At 33.4% G+C, this 19,464-nt stretch overlaps 2 protein-coding genes across 3 annotated transcripts in view; one reads left to right on the forward strand and one right to left on the reverse strand.

Annotated features, from left to right (window-relative positions):
* Positions 1–2,111: 2,111 nt before the first annotated feature.
* On the forward strand, positions 2,112–13,443 carry LOC110998766 (cilia- and flagella-associated protein 58-like). Its single transcript, XM_022267547.2, has 19 exons — positions 2,112–2,253; positions 2,639–2,767; positions 4,035–4,128; positions 4,253–4,388; positions 4,870–5,047; positions 5,471–5,590; positions 5,705–5,899; positions 6,109–6,230; positions 6,535–6,674; positions 7,029–7,167; positions 7,545–7,594; positions 7,778–7,956; positions 8,527–8,736; positions 10,123–10,273; positions 10,974–11,098; positions 11,494–11,651; positions 12,182–12,299; positions 12,625–12,691; positions 13,020–13,443. Exons 1-19 carry the CDS (start codon positions 2,167–2,169, stop codon positions 13,181–13,183), a joined length of 2,562 nt encoding a protein of 853 aa, XP_022123239.2. The 5' UTR covers positions 2,112–2,166; the 3' UTR covers positions 13,184–13,443.
* A 205-nt stretch (positions 13,444–13,648) lies between these two features.
* LOC110998778 (C-terminal-binding protein) overlaps positions 13,649–19,464 on the reverse strand; it is a 53,090-nt gene continuing 47,274 nt past the window's right edge. For both annotated transcript variants that reach the window (XM_022267558.2, XM_022267559.2), the window contains exons 7-13: positions 18,617–18,748; positions 17,851–18,050; positions 17,211–17,310; positions 16,882–17,012; positions 16,092–16,247; positions 15,737–15,964; positions 13,649–14,751 (exon numbers count right to left, since the gene is read on the reverse strand). In XM_022267558.2, coding sequence (XP_022123250.1) covers positions 14,686–14,751; positions 15,737–15,964; positions 16,092–16,247; positions 16,882–17,012; positions 17,211–17,310; positions 17,851–18,050; positions 18,617–18,748 — 1,013 coding nt within the window. In that variant the 3' untranslated portion in view covers positions 13,649–14,685. The remainder of the gene's footprint in view (positions 14,752–15,736; positions 15,965–16,091; positions 16,248–16,881; positions 17,013–17,210; positions 17,311–17,850; positions 18,051–18,616; positions 18,749–19,464) is intronic.

Genomic DNA, 19,464 nt, shown 5'->3' on the forward strand with positions numbered 1-19,464 from the left:
TGTTAGGAACTGGGCGACCCCTGTCATATAGTCAAAAGTTTATTAGAAATTATAACTTTAAAATTAATATGTGGTCCTACAATCTTTTAAGATCTGGGCTTCAGAGTTTTGTAGCTGTTTCATAATCGTTTTTATATCTAAAAGAGAAGAAGGTGATCACTGATCAGCCTCCTGTGGCTGACACACGCCGTCGGCTTTTTGAGTTCAAGGCAAGCCGTTTCCTCAGGATATTTTTCTTTACCGTTCGAGAAAATCTTTTATGCGCACAGACCGAAATCGAATCTACGACCTCAGGAACTAGAGTGGCACGTTGAAGCCACTAAACTAACACTACTCAATATTATGTAATATAAATATATATGAATTAAAAATATGATGATAAACACAATCAATTTTATGAGTGGATCCAATACAGTTCCTACATAAAATAATTAATTTAACACGCAATCGCAGAATCCTAAAACATTTTATAATCATATGCATTCAAATAAATCATCCGAAATAACCTTGTCTCCAATTTCCTCATTGATAAGCAAGACAAAACTTAAATCTATTTTTAAAGCGAAAACGTATTTGAGGAAGTATAGCCTAAATCGATATTAGTTTTTGATTATACATATTCAATTGTAATACATATTATTTATAATATGTTAATTATTATTAATTATAATAAACTCTGTGGACCCTCCTAATAACCTCCGTACAGCATTCAGAGGGCGTTTGGTTCCGCCGCGCCGGGGCAAGTAATATTAAGCATCTTAAAATAAAAATTTAATTCTTTATTAAATAAGAATTACGGCAATTTACTGTGAAAAATTATATAAACCGTGTCGACCTTCAATAAAAAGATTGTCAAGGTTTTAATACTGTTATAGTTGACTAAAATCTTTTTATACGAAAAATATTTTAAATTTTACGTTTAGATATAGCTAATAACCTTTGAAAATATAATATGAAAACAAATACAGTTTTAGTGTACTAAGTATTACTGTACCCAACCAGTGGTGTGAGAAATCTATAAACCTATAATTCTACGATTCTCGTTATGAAAAACATTCGTATTATCAATGCCATAAAATATGTCTACGTTTAACGGGTATTAGTTATAAAAATATCTTCTATCTAGCTTTGTATCATAAAATAACTTAAAAATTAAACTAACATATCAAAACTTAGAAAAATAAAAAACTTTTCAAATGAAATTAAACAGGAAAACAAAAAATTTTATACACGAGAAGGCAAAGTTTTGATTTAGATCGTCAATTACTACAGAGGCGTTTATTAAATCGAGTATCAAACCCATTTTTAAAATAAAATTGCATTTTCTCATATAAAATCAATGCTTAAAATAGATGACCTAAGTGTTTTATGTGAGCCTCTTGTGCCTGACACACGTTGCTGATTAGTTCTCAAATATGCCCATTTGCTCGCGTGTCCATTATTATTTATTTTCCGGTTCGTGTCAACTTAAAAATTGCACTTATTTAAATACTAGTTAGTATTAGCCAATAAAATACTTTTAATGAGAATGTAATGAATTTATGACAGTTATTAACGAACTCAGTATAGAAAATTATGTAATGAATCTATGTATCGAAAAAATTATAAAATCAAAGTCTAATTAATTAATATAAAAATATACAGTGTCTTTAATATGACGAGAGAACTACTCAACCTAATTGGGGCAAGGGGCAATAATTGTGCTTTAATGAGGAAACTGACCATTTTGCAATTGATGGGGAATATCCCCAGCAATATTATATAGATTACCTAATTTACAAGTGACCTCTTGTTTCAAGGCAAAAGCTCTCTTCTCATATGACAGCGGTCAAATCACAAGTCTTTGCAGCCTTCCCTCCCTTTTAGTATTACAGGAATCAATATAAATCTTAGTGATGATGACATTAATTTATCCCCTAATAAGAAAGGCAAAGGACCAAATGGATTAATATGGAAGTGACATTAGCACAAACAAGTAGAAGCAACATGAGCAAAATTGGTCAAATAATATAGAAACATATTTGCGTGGTTCATTGTTCTTAGTCTGTGGTGGTTGCCATAGCAACAAAATAAACAGTCTTTTGAAATAGTGCCTAATTTTTTAAGTTTTGTTTTGCTTCTTTAATTTCAAGTTATTTATATTAACTGTATTTTATTTAAATCAAAATGGATTTACCTGATGAGGAGGAGGCGTTCGGCGCCGCCATCGTTATTGGCTCGGAAACTACAGAAGCCGAAAGGGAATATGAAAAAGTAAATAACATTTATTTTACAAAACGCCTAATTTCCATTTTTTTAAAGGACTTTAAGAAGTGGTGACCAAGTCATTACTCATATTTAATATATGGTATTTCAACTTTCAAAGCTCCTAGTAAAAATATTATTATTTAAAAGTGTATAGGTAAAACATACAATTTCTATCGGCCTACACCCTCTGTCTTCTTTGCCGATGAGTAGGGATGCCTACAGTTTCAAATTTAATGACCTTGATGATCTTATGTTAAAATAAACGTATTTTATTTTTTATTGTTAATAATTAAGGTGATTCCTAGTTTCTGAGTTCGCTGCAATTCACAAGACTTCAAACAGTTTGAGAATTAGAAATCAATGTGAACATAACAATTCTACCATTTCATAGGTTCTAGAACAAATGCGAGAAACGGAAGGTCTTAAACTGTACAGCGATGTGTATACTAAGCTGTATGATTCCTACTTCAAACTCAAGGGAGAGAACTCTACTCACCAGGAGAAAATTGCATCTCTCATGGTATCGCATTTGTATTTTCCACCGTATATTAATGCACCTTAGTTTAATGCACGTAACACGAAATCAATATACAAAATATTCAAGCAATAGTGTTAGTGTTCATAAGCTCTTCAGCATCGTTCCCTTAGTGGCTTCAGCGTACGACTATCATCCATGACCTGCTTACCATTGGGCATTCCGTATATTTACGAATTTTACACTCGCTCATACGGTGAAGAAAAACATCGTGATGCCCACATGCTTAAGAAGTTAAAGTGTGTGAACCAAAGAAGGATGATCCCCTAAATGATCACAGAAATCGTACGGCCAAACATATAAGGTCGTAGATGTTTTCTAAATACACTCTAAACATTTTTACATTATAGCGAGTATAGTAACAGCTATTTTTGTTTAAAGTTTGTTTTATTTTTGAACGTATAATAAACACGGTGAATATTGGGTCGTTCTTGAAACGAAACGAATTAGTTTTACAATAAATAAAACACAATAGACTTAATGCCAAGTTTATAAAATCTATATTTTTTTGGTCCTGATTAAATCAGCTGCCTGAATCGTGCGACTCCCACCAAAGGTCGTAAAGACTTACTCGTAGTATACACTAGAATCTAGACAATAACGAAAGCTATCTTCAATTGTAATTTGAAACTGGCTTATTTATAGTATTTCGGCAAATAACTTAGCTCGTAAATACATAGAAGTAGATATTTAGACCTTAAAGAGTGAAAGGAAGGTTCCGCTCTGACTTTGACCTAAAGACGGGATGTAAGCACTGGATGTAACACTGACTGGCCGTCCCGAAGCAGCCCATCTTCGCAGTATAACTTTATAAACGCGATTCGGTATGACGTCATCGTACTCATTGTAGGTATCGCTAAAGGAGTCATACGGGACCTTACAAAACCTTCGCAAGATACATGAATATAACTTTAAGTACTAAAACATAATAGGCGTGCTTAAAACACTATCATTCAATCTTTACTTAACTTATAATTTATCGGTAACTCATATTTAGCTGTTAATGCAACTGCTGACCTCGAACATAGTTTTAGGACCAAATTCCAACTAAAACAAATAATTGCGAAGTAAATTCTGTTTCACAAGAGTAAATCTAGTATAAAATTAATTATATATAATTATTAATAGATTTTGTCATACAACGATTTATGATACAAAGCATATTGCCACAGAATGTAAGAATGTGTTTCGGCTGTTTTTTAACTTATTCAATAGAATCGAAATCGGAGCTAGTTCTAATAATTGATTGCAGGATAAAGTGGGCCGATATGACGGTATAATTGCTAATTATCTCAACGAAATTTCGGACACAAATAAAACTGTTGACAAACTTCGAGCTGAAATTGGTACGTACAGTTTAAATTATACAACTAATTTATCATCAAGGTTTGTAACAGTAAGTTAAAATTTCACTCAATTTATATGATAGAAAGAGTTTATTTATAAAATATTTTCTTTGTTTCTTAATAGAGGAAGCCCGTGCACTAGCAGACGCAATGCATGCTCGCGAGTTGAATAGCGTAGAGACGTTGGAAACGATGAAGAAGACCATCGCTCGCTTGGAGAAGGAGCTGGATGCAAGGAAACGTGCTGGCGATGATGATGCGTAAGATGCTTCATTCAATTTAATAGTCACTGCTAGTTAAAAACTACCGTAGACAAGAAACTCAGTTAAACTAAACATTGCAAGTGAGTGCAATTTATTAGTTTTACAACGTTATGAGATAATATGGAAAAGAAAAATAAATTACACAATAACTCACGTACAAATAATAAATATCTTACAGAAAACATATTCGTTTTTAAGTTGTTAGGTTTTGATTCCGAAAGCGGTAATTTTCAATAGTTTTTTTGACTGTTAAATTAAATATTCACTATATTCAATATTATTATTGCTACAATAAAGTTACTGTAATAAATTCTTTGTGGCCTTTTTTTCTTTACACATGGCCATAATACTGACACGTTATTAATATGAAAAAGTATAGTTTCCTCGACGAAGTTATTACTTGCGGGCATTCCCTTCTCCTAGTGGCTTAACCTATTTACTTATATTACACCCGATAAGGTCAAAAGTTTCGTTTCAGAGGAGCAACTTCAGCTGTGAAAGAGAAAGAGAAGTTTGAGAAAGAAAAAGCACGACTCCAGGGTGAGCTAGATGGCGCCAAACTGAGGCTGACGAATGCTCTTAACTTCATTGAAGAGCTGGAGCAAAGAAATACAGCTGCAGAGGAGACTATCTCCAAATTGGAAGAACAACTTGAGGTATCTGACTGAAACCGAGTTTTTACAGGCACGAAAATGAGTGAGCATCTGTTCATCTTAATCAAAATTATTACGACAGTCGATATAAATATTAATAACTATTATCATTGTTAAATTGTTGTTGAATACAAACATATCTTGGTACTAGAATTTAACAAATTTAAATTTTTGATTATAAGAAAGATACAGATGCAACTGCTATTTTATTCGCAGTACCTGGATGACCGAGCTTTGCTCAGTATTTTTTTTTATTTTTATAAATTGTGTTTTTTGGAAATTATATTTAAGTACGAATTACATACTAATAAAATGATGAAATTTGAATATAATTATCGAATAAAGATAATTATATTCATATTTAAGTTTTTATTTGACTGACATCTTTAAACGAGCAATTTAAAGATATAAGATAATATATTCCAGGAAGCTGATAACAATGCGGTGAGACAAAATCGACTGGTGGATCACTTGAAAAGTGAAAGTGATACACTTAAATGTGAAGTGGATAATAGAGGAAAAGAGATCGCCAGTCTTAAAGATAAAGTGAGTACTTCAATGTCTTACTTAATAATTTTATGTTTAAAACCAAGTGTTTGAAAGTTAGTAATTAAAATTAGTAAAACCAAAACATGAATTATTAGTTTTTGAAATTTTTAGTTGTCTAAAGCAGAAAAAACAATTAATCGTCGAGATAAACAGCTGAAGGATATGACGCGAAAATTAGAATTAGCCCAACAAGAGCAAGAAGCCGCTTCAAATAAGGCAGCTCAGTTGAGAGAGCAACTGGATTTTACAAATGCCGAGTTTGATAAAACAAAACAGACTCTAACTAACACTACTAAGGAACTAAAGGTTAGTGTAAAAGATTTAATGTCCTGATGTAATTTACCAATGTCACAAAAATATTTCCCTTCGAATCAAGGTATTCTAAGATTAGCATGCAGCTAAGCTAATAATTTTATAGATTCACAAAAAGTATAAAGCTAAAATAATAAATCTGTTCCCAGCAAACAAACAATTAATGATCAACTCATATGATTAATTTATAAAATTACATACAGAATGCGACAGATGATGGTAACCGTCTCCGAAACGAAGTGTCAAAACTAACAAAGCAAAGTGTTCAGCAAACAAAGAAATATCAGCTCCTAGAACAGGCTAAAGCCGGCGTCGAAGGCGATCGGTAATACAGTTACCATTATCCCAGACTTTTTGATTTTATTTTTAATTTTACTTTGTAGAACAATTCGTCATATGTATTACTTGTTTAAGCACCAATTAATCTATGAAAACTATTTTTATGTATATTTGTTTGAACGGAAAGATTTATGTAGTTTTTTCTTTTGAATTTCTAAAATATAACCTAATAAAAAGCAAGTTTGCCCTTACTAACATAAGAATACGAAGAATGCTTGTTGCTTTCCTTAAATTTAAGCTAATAGTTATCTTGTTGGTATCTGACTCTGATGATAAATTTTCGTTTTTAGTGAGAATCTAAGGCAGCAAGTGAGCGTAATGGAAAGAGAAATAATGCTTAACAAGAAACAAGCTGAAGCTGACCGGAGGGAGATTGAGAATTTAAACAGAGAGAAAGAGATATTTAATAAAAATATGCAGAAAATTCAGAGTGAGAATGTTATAATATACTAAAAGTAGTATTTAAACTGAAGACACAATGTCTTGAACACTGTCCAATTTGAACTAATGGCATTTGGTCTTTAATTTACACATTATTGACCGTTAATTTTATTTGATAACATTTAAAGAAGTTTAAAAAGTTAAGTAACAAGAGAAAACTTATTGCATAAAAAATTATGTACGGAAAATCAACTATTAATTTGTAAAAAAACCTACGCCTATAAATTTGAAATAAAGTTAGGTACTGGTATATAAATACAATATAAATGTGGCTATTTTATTATAGGCATTTGCCTCATATTATTTTAATAGTTAAAAACTGTATTTTCATAAATAATTTTAGACGAAGCCATGGAGAATCTGCTAGTCATAAGCCGACAAGAACAGCGAAGGAAGCAGCTGGAGCATGAGTTAGAAGTAAGCGCATCGCAGCTTAATAAGCAACGGCTCGTAATACGACAGCTGGAGAAGGATAAGGACAGGTATATAAACGCTATATATAAGGTACGCTTTAGTAAAACACCCCACAACTGTATTCTTTCTTTATATACTACAAAGGTGTGTGTGTCGAAAATTACATTTGACCCACACGACACCCAAAATATTTATTTTTGTAAATATTATCTATAAGGAAAAAATATTAGTTTCTTTACGGTATTAAATTTTTTTTTATAAAATCTGATAGAAAATGTTTTTTGTACTTACAAAATTTGAAATACCTTAATTAAGTTGTCTTCTCAAACACCATTGCAAAGCGTGGTTTAAATTAAATAAAAAGTGACGTTTAATAATTTTAATACAAATTCTTTACGAAAAGTGTTATGTATTGGTGCGATGGTTAACAAGTTTTTATTTTCAGAATGCTTGAAGAGACTATTGCCTTGAATGAAAAAATTGATGAAATTTCAGGTAAATTTAATTATTCATTATTTTAAGTTAAAATTTTTAACTACATATTATAAATTACTATGCTCGTAAATCTATGTAGAGGTTTATTTGTAAATAAAAATGTTTTCGTCACTCTTGCAAATGGATTGAATTTGATAATTGTCACGGGTGGTAATTTATATTACCTACTGTTATAACTTTTAGAGGAGGTACGACTCCGTACAGCAGATATATTGGATCTTAAAAAAGCACTACGTGAAGAAACGATAAAGGGTCGAAAACTCTCTGTAGCCTTAGATGCAACCAGAGCTGAGAGGAACATGTTGCATAAGAATTATACAGAGGCACTGGATGAGATTCAGGATTTGAAGCAAAAACTTAAGGTATGGGTTTTTTGTAGGCGTCGCGAGGAATGTATGGCGCTTTATAATGAGTTTCCCCATATCCTTTAAGTTGTGTACTAGGAAGCATCTGGGATATCCACTACGGATTTTTACTGGAATGGAACGATGTACACTACTAAGGAACTCAAGGCTACACATTTTTTCTACAAACTAGTAAATATGCAAGAGCAGTGTTGGTCTAGGGTTCAGCGTGATACTTTGAGTCACGCCGTCTGTCGAAAATATCGGTGAAAGCCAGCATTCCTTAGTGGACGGCGTGTGTCACAAAAGCCTGATCAGCGACTTATTTATTAAGAAAAAGAAATTTTCACGAAACAAATACAGGAATGTGACCTAATCTTAGAGCTAGATGGTTATAGCGCCACTGCCTTTTTAAAATATATAAATATCAAAATTCGTTAATTACTGCTGACGCTGCCATTTCGATATATCGGAACAAAAATCTGTATCCCAGAATTATCTTAACATTATTTTGAATTTTATTAACGTTAAATTCACATAGAAACTACGAAACTTCTTCTGTTTGTCATGTTTTATAATGTTTTGCAGATGTTAGCTTACCAAATTGAACAGCTAAAAGAGGACATAAGTGGCAAAGAAAGTGGTCTTAAATCGTGTGAAGGGACTCTCGTCAAGTGTAATAAGAAGAATGATCAGCTGAGGTCTGAAGTGCAGGCAGGACTCGTTAAATTATCAGAGGCAAAGGCAGAAATCACTGCCTGCAGACAGGAAGAAGCCAGGCTTAATAGAATCTTACAGGTCAGTAGCAATAATGCAACATTATTAACAAGAGTAAAAAGCAAAATGGAAGAAATGTATCTTGCACCTGACAACTCTTGTAAGAAACTGTTACAAATAATTTATTGTATTTATATAATAACACTTGTTTTCTTCTTTTTTTTCTCTTCAATAATTCTTTGATAATATTAAACGTTTGGATATTACTTCAATATAACGTATAATGACGTAGGTTGTATTTAATGATTATAGGAAAACGTCTATTAGGTAGAATAAAATATGTTTTAATCTAAATTTCTTAGTAATTAAGTGTAACATTCGCAATTCTTTTTAATACCATATTTAAAAAAATATTCTTTTTCTAAAGTACGGTTATTTATTTTAAAACAAGATAGGTTTATGTATCTCTTCTTCTCTTCTATATAATCTACGAAGAAGGATTTACCAGAGATAGTTTTGTACGTTTCAACCAACCTTATGCGTATAAAAAGAAATGCTTATAAGATAGTGAAATGCAATAAATGAATCGTAGAATGTAACGGGAAGCACCCGGTTATTTTTTACACCACAACAAATTCTTGTTCATTATCCTCATGATTGTAATGAACAATCTCGGGATTTAACGCATTTATATGTAGGGAATTCCCAAGTTTCCAATTATATCAATGCATTGAAATTAATGCATTGTCACAATATGACACATTTATTGAAGGCCAGTAATTTCGAACCTACGCGGATGTTTATGTACTTCCGCGATATTGATGTTTTATAGGACTCAAAAAGATCTTTTCGAAGAATTTTGTTGCTTGGTAATATTAGTCTCCTTTGTGTCTTGTCGTGGGTAAAAACCCCTTGTAACAAGATATTTTTATAATAAATAAATATAGCCTTTATTGACAATCTTGTAAGTTTCATTTTATCTTATTTCTACTGTATTAACTACTTATACTTATTAACGAAATTTAGTTAAGTTAAATGTAAATATTATCATATTATTTCCTAAGACACCGGTTTCTTGATCGTCTTCCTTTTCAGCATAGGCCTTCTCAAGTATTCTCCACAAAGATCTCTTCTTATCTCTTGCTTCCCTCATCCATGTGTCTCCTGCCACCTTTTTAATATCATCTTCCCATCTACGACGTTCTCTACCTTTACTTCTCTACTTTACTCTCTCTTTTTTGCACAAATTAATGATCTTGTAATATGTGAACTAAATTTATTCAAATTTTTATTATGACCATAACTTCTACATTAGTAAGCACTATATACTACATAGGGTATTAACATATTTATAAATCCCAAAGAAAACATTATAATATTATGATAATTAAATTAACTAACTGTTCTAGTAATATGTAGTAGTGGTTTTGGTATCAAAGATAACAACTTAATATAAACTATAAACAGGAAAGTGACACAGCCCGTGCAAAACTCATGAAGGAGTTAGAAGGTCTTGTCAATGAGAGAGACGTGGTCGGAGCTCAACTGGTTCGGAGAAACGATGAAATATCACTACTCTACGAAAAGATACGGATTTTAGAGGTTACTTTACAAAGAGGTTCGTGTAGACTTGACATAAATATTTTGATTATGTACATTCAAAGTATCATTGTACGGAAAAGATTAGACCGGAAGATCCCTTAGGTGATCCGATGAATTACTGTCTGGTTTCATGTTTTTCATGTATATCAGACTTTTATGTATTTTACGAAAATCTCCTTTTTTAAAAAGGTTTTTATAAAGTACTTAAAGAGGAAAATCAAATACGAAAAATTCAGTAAGTTAATGAGCCGTGGCAATTCAAATGAAATTTATATGGATATAATATATATAATAGAAATATGAATTTCTAACTGTCGAATGTTTATTATTCCTCCTGCTGAAAGAGGACAAATCTTTGTTTTTAATTTATTTTATTATTGTTTACTACTCAAGATGTCATATTATGGAACATGGTGTAATGGTTGCAGCTCCTTACAAACGTTGTGTAAAAGAAAAAAAACTTGGCGATTAAAAAGAGTAGCGGAGAATTTATTGCCAGTTCTTCTCTTCCGTTCTACGCCCTTGATTTGAGAACTGGCAGTAAATGTAAAATTAGAAGCATTTAATGTATATTTCTTTTTTTGACGTTCATAAGTGTACATTATGTTACCTACATGAATAAATTAATTTGAATTGAATTGAATTATTAATTAAGGAATATTTCCAGGACACATTAGTTAACTTATGTGTGGTACTCATATGATCGTATATTTTAGGTGAGCGTCAATACGAACAAAGAGTTGAAGATATTCGCCTTCTACGTTTGGAGATAATTCGCCTTCGCAAAGAGAAAAACCTCCTCTCAAAGGGCATTGAAAATATGACGGATTTGAGACTAGAGGTGAGATTTTATCTTTATATCGACATTGTTAAAGTATTAATTTGAAATAGCATAGCCTTCCAAGTTGAAATTACTGAATTATAGTGTTTTATTATGTACTTGATTCTGGAAATTATTGATGAGACATTGTAACGTTAAATAATTTTAATACAACACAGATTATTGTTTTAATATTTCGATTTGCGAAAATTACTGTGAGTAGAGAACTCCTGTGTTCTTTTTATTTTCGTTACTACTTTGTTTAATGAAGTGATCTTCGTTTTATCGTAGCAATTAGTTATTACTGAATGTAATTTTTTTTTTATAAAATCGTGTATATTAAATAATGAAATAAGCATATTGCCATCTATTTTTTACTTTTTATTTAGTAGTTTGTTTCATTCCCATATTGTTAGGTTTTCAATCTGGAACGTGAGCTCGGTCGTGAAAGGTTGCGGGTTCGGGCTCTCGAAGAAGCATTGGAGACTCCACTCAACGTCCATCGGTGGAGGAAACTGCAAGGCACAGATCCAGAGAGTGTTCATCTCACTCAGAAACTTAGGCTAACACAGAAGTCAGTTTAACAGGCTATTCTTTTTTTTATTATTGCACTGCACATTCTCTGTAACTTCCAATAGTGATCTAAACGATTTTTTACCTAATTTCGATAGTGGTTACAATATCTTTAACACTGATATTACATTATGAAAACTGAAAATTGGGAATCGATATCACTTTTCGAAGATTCAGAGTATCGGCGCTATTATATGAATAGCTACTCTTGCCAAATGTAAAATATTGTTTAAAGAAATATCCTGGTAAGTAGTATTTATTAATAGCATTTGAACACATGTTGGTCGTATTATAGGTTCAGTTTTGATTTTATTACTGAATTTGCTTGTAAAGATTTACAAAGTGGTTGTTAAGATGTATTTCTTGCATGGTGAAAGTGGCGTTTACAGGACACACAAAGCTTAATATAAATTTATAACCCGTTTACTGTTTCTATTGACAATGTAAGGCCCAATGGCTAAGGATAATAGTTCGCTTGTCGTCTACGAAATTATACCGATATTAGTTGACTTAATATTATCTACGATGTAGGAAGGTGTTGGCTCAAAGTGAAATGCTGGTGGCTAAGGATCGTGAGCTTAAGGAGACAAGGAATTTGTACGGTGCCGTTAAAGACATGCTGGCATTACAACCTAGCCCTGAAATACAGGTACATATATATATATATATATATATATATATATATATATATATATATGAAAGTTACATTTATTTTCAGCCGACTTTTTATTTCTTGTTTGTATTGTATATAATTTATAAAGTACTTCCACTATACTAACCAGTATGTTTAGTAAGAACAATGCGCAAAATTATAAACGTAATCAACAAAAAAAATATGCATTTGTACTGACAGACGTCGATGTGCGACTAGTTGACTATGTCAATTGTTCTTGTACTAAGCATTTTCGTGCTCTTTTCTCACTTAACATTTACTCAGTGTAAGGTTAAAGAGTTTACAGTTTTAACATTCACAGCAAACCTTGAATAGAACGCAGCGCGCCCTAGCTCAACGGACCTCCAAAATGAAGTGTCTTATAGCGGGTAAGTTTAGAGTTTAATCACTTTAAACATAGTATAATAACAACACCATCTAGCAGTAACTCTATGATCAAATTGATAGGTATACTATACACGGTATTTTATCATTACGACTAAGAAATGTTCTTATGAGTTGGAGTTAGCAAGAATTCTTTATCCTTTATTTCATCAAATACTTTACTGATCTGTAAAAAGTATTTTTTTTCAACTTTAGGCTCACAGTATGAACAGTGATGTGCTTCACAAAATCAGGCCCAAATTTGCCAAATTATTCTTTATTGAAGTTATTAATAGCATAGGTACACAATTTATTACTATTCAAAATTTTCAGAACTAAGTATGCGTGAGAAACAAGTAGCAGACCTGCGTTTAGAACTCGACAAAGTGAATGAAGATTTGAATAACTTCAAGCAAAAGTATTACGAAATGAAGAGGGCGTTAGATGCTGATGAAGCGAGGCGGCTCCGAGTTCCAACACCAGCCTCACCTGCCTGAAAGGGTTTCAGTTTCTCTTTCTATCCTTTATCTTGGTAGCCTTGAGCGTTACGATATTAATTTATTTTGAATGTACTAATAAGTAATTTTGGGAATTATTTCTTTATTAGTTGTTTAAAATATTGTTACAGCCAGCCATAGTTTATTTATACTATATTTGTTATAATAAATTATAGTCATTAGTAATCATTGGTAAATAGGGTGTGTGCAATACAAAAAATTACAACATTTAGTCTTATGTCTAGATTGAACGAATTTTAAGCGAGATTTTTTTTAGAATAAATACTACTTTATACTTTGTGGGCACAAGCATATATTTTTATTTATAACAATTGATGTGTGCCAATTGACTTTTTGATCTCTATTTTACATAACCTGTATATTATTTGTCTATGTGTAGTACTCGACTTATTTTTGTAAATATTTTGTACATCGGTATATGGGTAAAGAAATAAAACACAGTGATAATTAATCCGAAAACAATAGTTTTATTTAAGAACTTTTTCACTTTCTCATAAAATATACACATTGTTTTTGTCATTAAACTAAACTGTAAGTAAATACTAATTTTAAATACCAATTTCTCGGATCCACAAGAGATTTTGGCCCTTACGGTCGTATGGTGTTCGCTCATGTACAAATACTTAACGCTATTTAGAAAAAAAGTCAAAAATCAAAAGCATTTTTGTACATTCTCAAAATAAAAACAAGAAAATCCTGTTTTAAGTGTGATGATAATCTACAGTCGTTTGTCTTAAAAATAATACGAATGCATGCGGTACCGAGTAGCGAATACAAATGCTATCAAATGCTTTACCAAGCTTACTCTGCGCACTGCCGAGGCCACACTTCGACATTTCAGGTTCCTTCGGACTCGTTGACTCGTAAACAAAAAATCAAAGTGATCTAACATTTTAAATGTTTAACCAATCGCCATAAAATTTGTTTTAAATCTGCCAAATGCAAGTTTCACCCGAGCACTACTCAATGTACATAAAACAAGTTACATGACGTAAAAAATGTTATCGTTGTGACAAGCCAGCGATGGCCTCTGCAGCCGCGAACGCATTCAAATACACAGAGCATTCAAATTATATTCGAAAAGAAACTAATCGTACACAGCTCTGTGGGGCCCCTGAAGCCTAAGCTCAACCGACGACACAAAAGCTCCAAACTCAAATCTCAAGACTCGGAGCCCCTACACTAGTCTCGGAATATCCGTAAATTTTAACCCCGAAATGTACATTTAACATTAAAAGTTATCAATAATCGGGATGGCGCAATGTCTTTCCGAGCGGGGGACACCAAACATGCAAACACATGGGGCCTCGGGGCCTCGGCCTAGAGTCCGGCCCGCGATACATTCTGCACTTAACTAACCTACACGTAGAGCACACGTCATTCACTCAGTGTCCCGCGTGTGTCGCTTACATTAAGGGAGGGGTATGAGGGTGAATAAAACTATTGTTTGTATGTCGGTGCGGTACTGCAACGTACGGCGCCTAGTGCACGTCAGAACTTTCCTGCTTCATCTGGTGGTTCGCCGGGTCAGAGGTGTTTATTGGCGGCTGAAATAAATAACGGGTGGTTAATTACAAATTATTCATTAGAAACTTTTGATTGGGACAAATTAAAACTTACTTTATAGTAGTAATTGATAATTGTGATGATAATGGATTATTTCAGTATTTTTAATTGGGGTGGTATACAAAATTGGTTTGTAGTGATTTCCTAGCGCAATGAGGGTATGGAGACGTCGGGTCATATACCAGACGCTTCAAAAGCTTGGTATTAGCCATGTATTCATATATCGTGCAATCAACAGATACAACAACACTTTGTCTGTCGAATACCAGAAAAAGTCTGGGCGTGCTGTATGAACTACAAAGGCTTAGTGCTAATATAGCCAGAATAGGTCAATAATTAGGAAGCAAAAAATGTTGTCGCAAGAAATAAAGATTCCACAGCAATACACTTTTTAAAAATATACCGTAGACTTTCCAGCAGGATTTAACACCTGGTCACAAGGCACGAATTACCCAAGCCTGGCTTGAATTGGGTTCCGGACTTAATAATAGCTCAATACTAACACTCATCTAGCCCAGATCTCAACCCTTTAGACTTTAAATTATGGTCAGTTTTACAGTACATGGCCTACGCTAAACGAGACACTGACATAGTCTCTTAAAAAATCTTTATGACATGCAAACAATGACGAAATTTCCCTGAGAAGAAACCGTGCGTAAGTCATTCAAAGGTCATTAGAAACAGATTTTTTTTTTAATTTTTTGCTGAGACAAATAAATATGTTGGTATTCATTTTAATGATATTACATTACCTCATTTAGAAAATGCAATTTAATTTTTTAACAGAACTGAAGTAGCTGCATATTAAGATCACATAAAAGACATTTCATAAGGATTAGTAGTCCAGGTAGTATTAAAAATGTTGTCAAAAATTTTAGTGCCAACAAAAAGCCGTAACTAGCAAATAGATTAACAGCCAGCCCCTCTATAGTATATTAATTCTATTGAATATATTTTAGTACGTACCAGCGTAATTGGCGGCTGCGGATTGGAGGGCTGCGGCGCGGGTTGCGGCGGCAGTGCGGGCGGGTCGTGCACCGCTGTGGTGGAGTGCGCGGCCTGAGTGCCTCCGTAGTAGCCGCCGTTCATGCCTTCGCTGTACGGGGTAGGAGCCGTCCCGCCTCCGCCCGACCCAACACCGACGCCCACAGGTACGCCTACACCCACGCCGCCGCTGCCCGCCAGGAAGTAGTCCTGTAATATCAGATACAGGGTGTAAGTATGAATTATAAAAAATATGAAAGTCTGACTAAATCTCTAATTCTGGAGACTTATGAAAGTAAATCTATTTTTTTTACTTTTAAGTGACATGATATCGTACCTTATTGACACAGTTGCGCAGGCAATCGGGTATACGTCCAACGATAGCTCGCCGTATCTCAGAGGCTGCCATCTCCCGCAGCTCTTGCGCCGACGCATCCGAGTAGAATGCCGCGTGTGGCGTGCACAGTAAGTTCACCGCGTCTTTAAGCGGACCCTGTAATTCAATGATTAATGTCAAATATCACATGACCACCAAATCACCAAATTGAAAAACTAATTGTAATCCCTCCTATAGACATTACGTTTTTAAGTTGTAGATATACTGTTATGACATGAGCATGCGTTGCACAGTGTTTAAAATAGATTATTATTTCATGCAATGCACTAAGACAAGGTGGGTGGGGGTGGTGTGGAGCCAGTAAGTCGACGTATCGCTTAGGGCTTTTCAAGACAGACACGACCTATAGTAATAAAGATTACGCAGAAGAGATTTTATGAAATAGAACGAACTATTACAAAATTAATTAAACGGGCAGAGCAGATAAATGCAAGTTAACCAAGTGTTATCAATTATACAAATACATAAGGGAGCTGGTACTTTTGTTTTGCTACCACATTCAAGTGGGAAAAATTAAGTGCAGATTAGGTTCAGTATTTGAACTTAATTTTAACTTGAATGCAAAACATTGAAAAAAATAAAAAATAAAATAGATTCTGTGATCCAATTCAAAGCATTCATTCAAGTTAAATCATAGGTTTTTTTATGAACAAAATATTAAATGTGCGTCCCTACAGACTAAAATGCCATATTTTTAGAGAATCCATAAATCTTGAATAATGTAATTTACCTGGAAGACATTAAAGGGCTCATTCTCGTGCACGTCGAGTGCGGCTGCGCGGATACGGCCCTGCTTAAGCGCGGCTGCCAACGCTTCGTCGTCCACAAGCCCGCCCCGCGCTGTGTTCACTAGGAACGCGCCTGAAATTTAAATAATTATATTGAAATGTTGTAATCATTTAACATAAAAAAATATTTCTGTATACAAGTTATTCTCAATATATCAAGGAGAAATGGAAAAGAGCAGGCAAGTATTCAATAAAGTTTATTCAATTTTTTAATCTAAAATGGTTACAAATTAATAGTTCCTGAGCAGTAATAAAATAATCTGATACACACCTGGACGCATTTGTTTAATAGTAAACTCGTTGATGAGGTGGTGATTGTGTTCATTTAAGCTGCAATGTAATGATACACAATCACTCTGGAATAATAGGTCCTGCAAAAGACATCAATGGATGTTAATTAAACCTCAAATATGCATTTGCTAAAATTCAATATGTCTTAAATTGGACTAGATTAAGTTGACCATCAACAGAGGTTTCCATTATTTTGAAGAATACAGAGGTTATAGCTATTGGCCAATAGTTTGACGATTTAGAGCGAATTTTTAGGAATCATATTGATGTATTGCTGCTTTCTTCCAGCACTTCGTGACAGTGCCGGTGAAAGTACAGGTACCAGAAAAGGTACGAAAGGTGAGAACCGATACCCCAGGAACACAAGTATGCAGCAAAATTGAGGAAATGCCATCAGGGTCTAAGATAAATGAAAATCCAAGTATGTTAGAACTGCGGAAATTGTATTCCGGCATCTAAGTATCATGGTTGTCGGTGGACAATATACATATAATATACAATTGAAAAAGATATTCAAACTGAATTTATCCATCCAAATAAACTGTTACTTAGTATAAATATATTGTCTAATATTATCTGAATTAGACGTAGGTAAATTATAATAATTATAAAATAATTACCTGTAAGGTATAGACGCGCGTAAGTCCTAGCGACTTTTCAATACCGTCGGGCAGATAAGGGTCGTAGAAAATGACGGTGAAGCCGAACGCTTTGGCGCGTAGAGCCACCGCTGAACCGATGCGGCCGAGGCCGACAATTCCTAATGTGTCGCCGCGGATACGCGCGCAACCTGATGCCGCTTCGCGGACTTGTTCTGGTCCTGAAATTTAATAAATGTTATAGGTATACCTGATGCCTAACCTGCTCTATTGTCAGATATTTACACTTCAAAGTATGATCAGTATGATGAAAGTATGAAGAGATGTAAGAGTAAAAGCTAACTAGGAGCTTCAAATCTTCATTACTTATAAACCTACCATTAGTAATAATACATACATAATACAGTCCATGAGAGCGAAAGAATTCAGTAATAGAGCGCGTATTTGTTTATTTTATATAGCAAGGACGCTTTATATAACTTTTTGGAAAAGGCCTTGCTGGTAGATTTTCTTAATATTATATTATTATTCAGAGGCTATTTTTGTTCATATTAGGCAAGGTATTAGAACAACTTGTTTTGAATTATACATTCACAGACACAGGCATGTGTATGATTGGGGAGTTATGGTACTTCAAAGATAAAAGGAAGAAAGTATCCATACTCTTCTCATTATATTTGCACTAAACATTTGTTATTGTAATTTCTATATAAAATGAAAGATATAGCATGTCTTGAAATCAAGACATGCTATGTCTCCAAGTCTTAATATCAACATATTTTCATACCTGTGAATTTCTTTCCATCCCTGACCATATTAGCGAGCCAGTAAGTCCGCCGGTAGAGGTTGAGTATGAGACAAAGTGTCGTGTCTGCAACTTCTTCCACGCCGTAACCAGGCACGTTACATACTGCTATACCTGGAAGCAACATCGAAAAACATGAAAGATTATAATCACACATTAATTGCATTATTTTATTTTAATAAAATTATATAAATGTTATAATTATAAAAAATAAGCGTGGCTTTTATACTATTAATTAAAAGTACTTTAAAAAAATATAAACGTCAAATTACTTAATAACTCGTCACAGAATCGACACGTGTAGATTTAATTGATTGAGGAAAGTTTTTGCAACTCTACGCAAATATAATAGCTCTATTAGCCACTTGTTAGGATTTAATCATACCTTGAGGACTCACTTGATAAGAAAATAAAATTAAGTTTAGACTACAGACTTGTAAGTCCATAAAAAAATACGTGCGTCTAAAGTACACATGTTAGAAGAGAAACTTCTTTGTCAATTATTTATTAGATGATCATGTATGTATCAGTATATGATAACTCTATGTATTTCTATATCTATGTATGTGTGCAGTAAGCACAAGACGTTATGCGACAGAATTTACATCTAAAGATCTAATAAGTAACTACTGAACGAATAGGTACATCAACCCATAGTGTGTATTTTTTCACGATCTCCCTTTCTCACTCACTCTCACTCCCAATTGATCTCAAAAGCTCTCTCCCTTTTCTTCGGCAAAAACTCTGTACAACTTCGTGACGTTCCGTAAAAAATTAGGAATTTTTAGAAAAGTTATGCTACCTAAACTTTATTGTTATATTTATAAAGT

Source organism: Pieris rapae, chromosome 11 (assembly GCF_905147795.1).
Source record: "Pieris rapae chromosome 11, ilPieRapa1.1, whole genome shotgun sequence".
Classification (NCBI taxonomy): domain Eukaryota; kingdom Metazoa; phylum Arthropoda; class Insecta; order Lepidoptera; family Pieridae; genus Pieris; species Pieris rapae.